Source organism: Vulpes lagopus, chromosome 7 (genome assembly GCF_018345385.1).
Source record: "Vulpes lagopus strain Blue_001 chromosome 7, ASM1834538v1, whole genome shotgun sequence".
Classification (NCBI taxonomy): Eukaryota; Metazoa; Chordata; class Mammalia; order Carnivora; family Canidae; genus Vulpes; species Vulpes lagopus.
In genome coordinates this window covers 55,201,742-55,212,036 of record NC_054830.1, presented here as the reverse complement: position 1 = coordinate 55,212,036, position 10,295 = coordinate 55,201,742, and the positions used below count along the sequence as shown (strand labels likewise).

The 10,295-nt window shown below is 52.6% G+C and overlaps 1 protein-coding gene across 4 annotated transcripts in view; it reads right to left on the bottom strand.

Annotated features, from left to right (window-relative positions):
* Positions 1-10,295, bottom strand: part of EFCC1 (EF-hand and coiled-coil domain containing 1) — a 41,355-nt gene continuing 31,060 nt past the window's right edge. The window contains exons 3-9 of one of the 4 annotated variants that reach the window (XM_041764373.1): positions 9,627-9,784; positions 7,781-7,925; positions 6,421-6,583; positions 4,440-4,580; positions 3,262-3,389; positions 2,752-2,821; positions 1,773-1,910 (exon numbers count right to left, since the gene is read on the bottom strand). In XM_041764373.1, coding sequence (XP_041620307.1) covers positions 2,785-2,821; positions 3,262-3,389; positions 4,440-4,580; positions 6,421-6,583; positions 7,781-7,925; positions 9,627-9,784 — 772 coding nt within the window. In that variant the 3' untranslated portion in view covers positions 1,773-1,910; positions 2,752-2,784. Of the gene's footprint in view, positions 1,911-2,751; positions 2,845-3,261; positions 3,390-4,439; positions 4,581-6,420; positions 6,584-7,780; positions 7,926-9,626; positions 9,785-10,295 lie in introns of all 4 variants that reach the window. The other 3 variants (XM_041764372.1, XM_041764375.1, XM_041764374.1) reach the window with 3 other exon arrangements.

Below are 10,295 nucleotides of genomic sequence, written 5' to 3'. Positions count from 1 at the left end.
CTCAAGCAGACTCCCTGCTGAGCGTGGAGCCCAGTGTGAGGGCTCCATCCCATGACCCTGAAATCGTGACCTGAGCTGAAATCAAGAGTCAGAGCGTTGGACACTCAACCAACTGAGCCACCCGTGTGCCCCGAATGTCTGTGAATCTTAACATACGTGTAGATTTCTGTGAATGCCACCATGGGCAGGATATGGAAAGTTGAGCTTTCTTACTGGTCAGGGGCACAGGTGAGGCTCACCTGGGTCATGCAGTTATTAGCACAGCCAGGAGGAGGAGGGCTGTGGGCTCAGGCTGAGCTGAGAGGAGCAAGCTGGGGGCAGCCCTCTCTGCTCAGACTACCCTCTTCAGTGCCCAGCCCTTCCCAATGGCCCATGAGGTATCCTGGGGACTTTCTCAAAAAAGACTGGCCCATCTGATAGGACCAGGGGTGGGGTGGCCCCTCTGGAATGGCCACTGGCCTTGGTCTCTTTCATTCCATTCCCAGAGGAACCATAGGGAAACTGGGAATGGGCCCGTGTCACTCTCCCTAGGAGGCTGCAGTGGCTCCTTGATGCCTCCTGCGCCCAATCCAAGTTGCTGAGTGTCTGAGTCCAGATAGGAGGTCAGGTATTGTCTGTCCCTAGTCCTTGCTGCCCTGCTCTGGGGTGCCTGCTGTTCCCAGGCTCCAAACCGGATACCCCTTGGTCCTCCTTCCATGACCATGATCCCCTTCTGTGTCCTCGTAGCTCTGGCTCCAGGCTGCTACTACCCCTTCCTCCTACAGTCCTGCAGCTGCCTCTTCTTCCCTCTATCCACCTCAGAATCCTCCTGTGGTTCCCGATTGTCTGTGGGAGCAAGTCCCAGATCCTCATCTGCCATCAAGTCCTCCATGACCTGCTACTGTTCCTCCAGGCACCTGCCCTCCACCCTGCAGTTCCCCTCTGTGGTGCACATGCTCTCCTTGGCTCAGATGAAACCCTCTTGGCTGGACTCTCACAAATATATTACATCGATTTAGCACCGATTTCACCCATGTCATATTATTTGCCAATGTATCTTTCTCTCCTCCAAGATGCTAAGGTAGGTGAGACCAGCAGCTTGTCTTAGCCCTTCCTGTGACCCTGTGAAATCCAGTACCCACTATATGCTTGGAAAAGAGGTGTCCTAAGTACTGTACTAATGGGGGCCTTTTCTGGCACCACATTTTGCTCTTGCTGTTCCCTCACATTAAATCCTCTTTGTATCTAAATTCTATCTCTTTTCTAGAGCTAGTTCAAGGACAGCCTCCACCTAGAAGCCTGAAATAATCACCCCCACTTTGTGTTCCCTGAGCCCTACCTGGTCTTTAACACTTCTGGGGGCGTGGGAATCCCCTAGTATGCCAAGTGTGGCCTGGAGGTTGGGCACAGTGTGCCTGTATCAGGCACATCAGTGAGAGGAAGGGGTCAGTGCTGGGAGGGGAAAAGATCCCAGGAGACCAAGGAAGGGATTCTGGGCTGGGCTGTGTGAGAAAGTGGGCAGGGGGGGCAGCAGGTATGGGCTGATCCAGCAGCCCTAAGGCTTCAATGTGAACTCTGGCAGCAGAAATGCAGGGGCTGTGAAGGGACCTGGGAGGAATTCAAAGAAAGGATGTCTGCCAGGCTCTGTTGTGGGAGGCTCTGTGGTTGAGCCCAGTCTCAGAAGGAGCCAGGTTCTTCAGGGTTCTGAGGATGTGAAGGTGGTCAGACTTATCCTGTAGGCTCGTTTGGTGGAGGTCAGGCTGACCAAGATACCCTTAGGCTGAGCCAGTGACCTCAGCAGGAGATGAGGAGGGGATTGGTGAGGGCAGGAGTTGTGGAGGCTGGTGCCGGGAGCTCTCTCTGCAGGAGCTCACAGCCAGCCAAAGCTTGGTGCAGGGCATCCAGAATGGCCGAGGGTCCAGATCTCCCCTCTGGAAGGAAAGAGCAGACAGGGAGGATAGTTCAGGTTGCTCACTGTGGCCCACATAGCCACTCTTTCTCCTTTCTGGAGCCTTCCCCAGTCCTGCCCAGCTACCTTCCCATCTTATCTCCCTCCCACTGAGGACCCCAGAGAAGGGGGCTCCTAGCACACAATTTTTGACCTCCCTCTCAGTTCCAGGGACCATTCAGGGTTCTAGACAAACCTGAGCCTTGCCCAGAGATGCCCTGTGAGGCCAGTGAGCAAAGGCTCATCATCAGTTCATTGCCCCCATTAGCACATGAGGCTCTTTGAGGAGAGAGCTTGGCCTAGTTCCTCTTGGTTTCACCAGCTAGTCTGGAACTGATGAAATACCACTGCCCTGAACTTTCTCTAGACAATGGGGGCCATGTAGCTTAGTGCTTAAGGGGGGAGACTCAAGGCTTTGGGCACAGTTGGCACTTGGCCTTTCTCTGCTTCAGTCTCTCCATCTGTGGAATGGGTACAATAACAGCACCTTCTTCAGAGGGCTGTTGTCATGACTTGGGCACCTCCCCAGAGCCTGGTGCGCACTCAGCTCAGGGACTGAACTGACAGTAGGGAACCCTTCCTACCTCCCTTGGGGGTGTATGACCATGCTGGCTTCTGTTTAGTTCTTCTCCCTGGGACATTGGTTCCCCTGCTCTTGTCAAATAGCCTTTTTAACTTTCTGAAGCCTCTTCTTGACTATGCACTTTGTGAGTGGTAAGGTCAGTAATGACAGTGGCATCTTGCAGACAAGACACTCAGGACAGACAGCACTGCATCAGGCACTCTCTGGACCCAGGCTCTGAAAGATGAGGGAGTTCTCCTACCGTGTGTGGGGTCCTTGCAAGCATCCAGTGTGTTCAGCAAGATCTTCCCCAGGGCTCTTTTTGATATGTTCTTAAAAAGAAATGGAGACAGGGCTGGAGCTCTATGTGGCTGCCATGTCCTCATTCAGTGGGTGGGACTTGGTGGCCCCTAGAGGCTTCTGTATGGTTCCCTGGGGACACACAGAGTCACTACCCCCATCCCTTCCTGGGGCCCTACCTTGGCCCCACTACCTGATGGGCTTCTCAAAGACTTTTGGTGGGTGAATAGAGGGGGTACAGGATCCATTCCATCAAAGATCACATATTTATGGGTTAACATTTATGTCCCAGAGTAGAAGTTGGCACTTCAGAAATAGACAGGAATAAGAGCATTTTTATGCATTCACTCATTTAATCTTTGCAACAACTTCTATTATAAGGCTCCTTTTAACTAGTGAAGAAAAGCAGTGCTGAGACAGGAGAAATTTGCCTAAATCGATCTAACTAGGAGGTAGAAGAACCAGCTTTTACCTCCAGGTTGCATGGCCTGGAGCAGTGGCAGTAACCACCATCTTCACGGGCTGCTGGTGTTGGCTGCCACTCAGCCATCCTCTCAGGCTGTCTGTCTGCACTGGCTTTGGCCTTGGTAATTCTGTGTCCTAGGCAGTTTGGTGCACAGGCAAGAAGAGTCCACTTAAAACCCAGACAACACGGGTTCAAATCCTACTTCCACCTTATAGTGGCTGTAATCCTAAATTAACCTCTCTCACACACAAAAAAAATTAATGGTTTGTTGATGTTCTTTAGGAACACAATTGATTTCTGTGTTCTGATATTGTATTATTTACCTTGCAAAGAAATTACAATAATTTGCCTCTGGATTCTCTTGGGTATTCTATGTAGATGAGTATGATACACCATCACTAGCAGCTTTGTGTCTTCCTGTCTAATCCTTACATCTTTTCTTTCTTTTTCTTGTCTTATTGCATTGGCTAGAACCTCTAGTTGGCATACAAACAGTGATGACAGGCATGCATGTCTTGATTCTGACTTTAGAAGCATTCCTTCAACATTTCACCAATAAGTATGAGGTTTATGAGAGGTAGTTGGCTGAGACTCCTCACCTGGTAAAGGAAGGTCTTTACTGTTCTTAATTTTCTGAGGAGTTTTATAATAAAAGGAGACCATTTTTACTTTTCTGCATTTATTGAGATGAATATATGGCTTTTCTCCTTTAACCTGCAATGTGGTATATGACGTTAATAGATTTTTTGATCTTGAATTAACTGCGAATTACTGGGATTAAATCCACCTTGGTCATGCATTTCTTTAAACACTGCTGGATTTGGCTTGCTAATATCTTATTTAATATCTGTTTATTTGTATCCATGTTTCTTTTTTTCTATTTTTTTAATTTTTTTTGTATCCATGTTTCAATGTGACATTAATTTATAATTTTCCTTTCTTATATTTTTATCCTTATCTGGTTTTGAAATCAAATCTATATTAGCTTCATGAAATGAATAATATAACCTTGGGCAGGACAGAGAAGCCTTCCCTTCCTTTTAATTAACGTCCCTGAGCCTCCTTTTCTGAATCTAGAAACAGAATGGACACCTGGCTAATGTGGGGAAAGCTCAGGGCCAGGTGCCTGACACAGGCCAGTGCTCCCTCCAGAGAGCTCCTCCCATTGCTCTGGGTGTGCCTACCAGGTCTCGGAGCCTCTGCAGGAGCTGCAGCACGTCTACCAGCTTCTCCTCCAGCAGGGACAGCCGCACCCTCTCTGTCTCCACCATCTGCAGCTCCAGCCTCAGATGCTCATTCTCTTCCACCTTTTGCTGCAGCTCTGCCTGCAGGGACCACCGGGAACTCAGCACCCACCCTGCTGCCCTCTGCCCAGGACTCTCTGTGCCATCTCCAGACAGGGCCTACAACTTGCCTTGACCCTTTTACAGAGGTCATCTTGTCTGACCCACCCTGGCCTGCCAGGTGGCTGAGCAGATGAAATCACCCACCTTCCCAGGGGTGGGATCAAGGCCCAAAGAGGCTGCGTGTCTGGCCTTAGGTCACACAGCAATTTGCATTAATATAAGAATATGCATATTTTGTTTTCTAGTTGATGACTCCATTTTCCCTTCTCTATCCCTCTGCTTTCTTTTCTGTTTAATACATTTTTTTGTTGCTGTTGCAAGCAATAGAAACCTTTCTGGCTAGTTTGAAAAGAAAGCTAATTCACTGGCAGGCTATGGGTCATTCCCAGAACAGACTGGCAACTGGAGATGCTCAGGGATGGAGCAGCAATGCGGGTTGAGAGGGCAGGACCATCTCAAGCCTCTTGTCCAGGGGCCAGAGCTGAGAAGGACACCCTCCAGCCATGCTCCCACCTCCCTCAAGATGGAGAGCACCAGGAAAGGGGCCCGATTGGGACAGCATGAGTGATGGCCCACCCTTGGCCAGGGGAGCCGAGACTATAGGTCCCCCCAGGATTCCCACCAGGGGCCAGATGCCAAGCAGTCACAGTGTCACGTGGCTACCTGCCTTCTAAAGCAGGGATGCTAGGAGTGAGACAGTCCCTATTCTTGGCGCTGATGGAGGGAAAAAGAAGCAGCTGAAGGTGTGGTGCCCTTGGACACTCGGGGTCCATTCTGGGCTTTGGGCAGGACAGAGAAGGCATGGTGTCAGTGCCCATTGCCGATGGGACTAGACAGTGGGCTTGGGGACACAAGTCACGTGCCTCAGTAACTCTCCTAACCCCCCACTTCCTTGGAGTTTATTTAGAAAAGGGGTGGTGGCCATGCCCTTTGGAACCACATCAGACCACAGATATGTCAAAAATAGTATGGATTCAGAACTTCAGGTATATAAATATAAAACCATTTTAGAATCAAAACCACAGTTTGCAAAAGTGCAGTGGGCTAGGGCTGAGTGCAATGATAGCGCTCAGAACTCCACACGTGACTACTGTGGAGTGTAGAAGTTGCCATGGAGTAGAGAGATGAGAAAGAAATGCTAAGTGGTCTTATCGAAATGGTGACACCCTGCTCGTGGTGTTGCCTTCCAGCTCCCTTCTCTTGCCCTCAGTAACTTTCCTGGGCATCTGACTGATGGAGCTGCTAATCCTTAAACCCTGCCTGCCCACCACACGGATTGGCCCAGGGACAGGCACGTGACCGAGGCTGGGCCAGCTGGAGTTCTTCCCTGAGATTTAATACATTGGGCTCTTATCTCCCTGGGCTTTCTTAGGTGGACCAATGAGAGCCTAGAGCTGTCTGTGGTCCTGCCTTCCTTTCCCCACCCCATGGAGGAGGCCCTTCTGGAGTAGGGGGAAATGAGGCCAGCACCCAGAGAAACAGAGCAGATAGAGGTAGGCAGAGACCATTTGGTCTCAGTCACTGGATCCAGCTGTTCCTGAAGCTCATCTCCTCGGCTGTCCTTCTGAGGCTGATCTTGCCAGCTCTGTATTATAATAAGTACCTGTTTTGCACTCAAGCTAATTTGAGATGATTCCTTTAACTTGCAACCAAAATATTATTCATTAAATCAAATCAAAGCAAGTCGCATCTCCTCTCTGAGTCTTGGTTTGCTCATCTGTGAACAGGGCCCCGGACTTGGCAGACATCCCTCAGGGTTCTTCCAGCTACGAGAGACTCTAGCATTGGTCCAGACCTTGACCCCTGGGGCTAAGCTGACCTTATCCCCAGGTGTCCCTAGGGCCTTCCCGCTGCAGCCCTGGGTCCCCAGGTGCTCCACCAGCATGGCGATGCGGGCCTCTAGCTGTCCTGGGGTGCAGACGTGGTCACCAGCGTCAAAGTGGAAGTAAGTCATGAGCTTCTTGGCTGTCTGTTCATCACACCTGCAGCAAAGGAGAGCACTAGCATTATGGAGCTACTCTGCAGAGTCTGCTCCAGCTTCAGGAAGTGGGTGTTGCCACTGAGTCTGTCCCCTGAAAGCTAAGCCCAGCCATGACAACCCCTGCTCTGTACTCCCCCATGGCTCCCCATTTTACTCAGAGGAAAAGCCAAAGGCCTCACCCAATCTGCCCCTGTGATCTCTCTGACTTCCCTCCCATTCACCTTCACTCACTGTGCTCCAGGCTCTGTAGCCCCTTCACTGCCCCTCCAACATGCCTCAGGGCCTTTGCACTTGCTGTTCCCTCTACCTGGAACGCTCTTCCCTCGTTTCCTTAAGGTCTTTCCTCAAATGGCACCTTCTTAGAGTGGCCTTCCTAGAATCTTCTTGCACTCCCCTCTGTCCCTTTCCCTGCTTCACTTTTCTTCCTTATGTTTGTCACCACTCACTAGAATAGGGGCTCCAGGAGAAGAGGGCTCCTGTCTTGCTTATTGCTATTCTCTCAATGCCTCCAGGTGTGCCTGGTGCTTAACAAATACTTGTCATTGATTTAAGGGGCAGTGAGAACAATAACCCGGGAAAATGGGCAGCACTGGACAATCTAATAATGAAAGTCGGTGCTGCCCCTCGGGATGAACCTACGGGGATGAGGCACCTGTCAGGCATTTTATAGCCTCAGGAGCGAGTCTTCATGAAACCTCTGCTAGACAAGTGTTACTGCCCCATCTTAGCGACAAGAAGGCTGAGGCTCACAGGTGTCAGGTGACTTGTCTGAGGTGCCCCAGGCGTGTGGATCTTTCTTGGCTCTAGGGTGGCCATGAGGATTTGATAAGCTAGGGGGTCAGCTGGAGCAGGTGCTGTAAGCATGGGGGGGGAGGGCTGGGGAGGACCTGGTACATCCTGGAGTTTTGCTACAGCGTTGGGCCGTGTCTTGGGACAGCGGCAAGGGGAGTGGGAGGAGGCCAGTGAGAACTAGAGCTCCCCACAAAGTGTGCCTTTACCAGTCACCTTGTTTCGTCCACGTACATGCTGGGGGGCCATCTTCTCACTTCCCTCCTACGGCCTGGGGCACAGTGTTAGGGGAGCTGGGGGTGCCCAGCCTGGACCTGATCAGGTCCCCAAATTCAAGCTCTTTGAAGGGGCTCTGGGCCTCCAGTGCTGATCCTGGACGCCCCCTCTGCCCCCGGCGCAGCGCACATACCCACTCTTGCAGCTGGAGAGCCCGGCCAGCAGGTTCGTGACCTCTGCCAGTGACCTCCACTCTTTCTGCCACTTCTCCTCACCCTCCTCTTCTTCATCAGAGGCGGCCTGGCCCTCCACCGAGCGGAACAGCTGCCCATCTGTTGCTGGAGAAGCATGGGAGGCAGGTAGCAGTACAAGGGGTGGGAGCCAGGCAGCCCACCCCGGGGGACGGTGCGGGTGGGCCGCGCAGAGGGCAGGGGCTCTGGCACCATCACCCCCTTTGCCAGACAGCCTCTCTGCTGCCCTCCACATCCTGCAGGGTGAGGACACCAAGGCTGGAGGGCCCCTCCCAAGTGCCCAGCCCAGGAGCCCAGCGGGCCAATCCAAGCCCCCCCGCCGCTCCAAGGTTTTACTCAGGGACCCTGGGAGAGAGAAGCCCTTTCTCTCCTCTGCTTTCGACGATGACACAGCCAGCCAGGGCCTGTCTGTGCTCTCAGGGGTGTGTAGTGTTTCCATTTTAGGATAGGACAGTCCCAGCCAGCGAAGCCATGGGGCTAGGGTTGGGGCTCTGTAGGGCAGGGGTCCCGGGTTGAACAGATTTTCAACTCCCAGGGAGCTGCCTGCATCCCTTGGGGGGATGTAAAGGAAGTGTCACGCGTGTGACTCTGTGGGATGCCCAATGTGGCTGCGTCTGGTTGGAGTGTTCCTAAGTCGGCTTGTGCATCGGAAACCCAGGGTGTGTCGTGGCCGCCCAGAGTCAGGCTCCATGTCCAGGGTGGTGGTGGGGGGCCCAGATCATCTCTGCAGGGGAAGCCCGCCCTCTCCTCCCCACTCCACCCAGGCCCAGGGGACACATGAGTTCAGCCTGCTGGGCAGAGTGCAGACAGCCGGGCCACATGACTGGCTCAGCCACGGCAGGGGACCCAGCGTGAGCCAAGGAGAGTCAGGCCAGAAATCTGATTCAAACTTCCAGGGAAGAGAAATGCCTTCATTCCTGTGGCCTTGATAATCGTGGATGGAGAGAGTGTCCCGGGCCGCAAAGCTATGTCCTCCTCCCCCTGCAGAGGGCCAGGAGAATCCTAAGCAGCAGATCTGGGGTGGGCCTGGCCCTCTATATTTTTGAAAGGCTCCTGGGTGATCCTGGCCACCTGGCAGGTTTGGGAACCACCAGCTCGGGTCTTCTGACTTGGGACACCTGTCTCTCCAGCCTGATTGTCCCGGCTGGGTGGGCTCCGGGCCCTTCCGTTTTGTTTCAGTGGAAACTGTCCCAGGCCAAACAGAACCAGGGTTGAGGTGACTGGTCCATGACTTTTTGGTTGTGTGAATTGCATTCCCAATATTGACAACTCGGTTTTTGTCCTGGCAACTTCCAGATGCTGTGTGGGTATGTGTGCTGTGTATGTGCATGCATGCGTGTGTGGCATCGTCATTGTCACAGTCATTAACACTGTCCTGGTGCCCAAGGTAGGGGCAGACAAGGGGCCCTGAGGAGGGACAGGAAGGATGGCACCCAGCAGCCCCTCCACATCTGCCCATGGCTGAGCCTGGAAAGCACTGGGCACCATCTCAGCCAGCGTTTCTCCTCTTTCCACCTCATCCACACCCATCAGGCCCAGGTTCTTAAGATGATGGGCATCTTTGTGGGCTTCTTGAGGGATGACCATCCAGCCCCTGCTTACACACCTCTGATGATGGGGGGCTCACTCCATCTCAGCTCCCTGAGCACCCAACCCATCCCTGTATGGGACTGAAAGGAGACAGATTTTTCCCACACTGAGCTGGAACCTATCCCTGGGATGTACCCTCCCCCACTCTCCCACCCCTCACCCACCCTCCCCAACTGGGTGAATGTGGCAGCAACAAACCTTCGTCTAGGGGTCTGCTCCCAGAACTGCTGTCTGACTGCCAGGCTCCCTCTGGAGGGGTGTCTGGGCTTCTGGTCCCACTGTCCTCAGGTTCACCACTCTTGGCTTCTGGCTCTGGGCTGGCTTGGGATGAGATTGGGAGCTGGGTGTCCTCTGACCTGTGGGCAGGGGAGAAGACACAGGTGTTGAGAGGGAGGAGGGGGCCTGGCCGGCTTCCTGCAGGAAAGTGTGGGACGTGAGCTCACTCTCTTACACTGCTTACTCTGCACAGGTAAGCTGTGTATGATGTGCCTGAAAAAGACACTGGATTGTCTCTGTGGTTGACCCTACTGGCTCCCTACCCAACAGCCAGCATGTTAGAGCCAACCTTCCATGACAGATACTCTTTTAGCCTCCCTTATAGCTAAGGCACAGGCTACTACCCGATTTTAGCCAATGAGATTAAAGGCAAAATCTTCCGAGGAACCTCTGGAATGGATTTGTATTCCTCATAACAGGAAGATCAGGAAGGGAAATGCCCTTCCTTCCTGCCTTTGGACATTGTCGTGTGATATGATGTTTGGAGCAAAGGCAGCCATTTTGTGACCATGAGGAAATGGCTGAGAGAATTAGAGAGTAGTTGGACAAGAGCCTTGACATCTTTTAGCTGCTGAGTTAACTAGTCTTGGA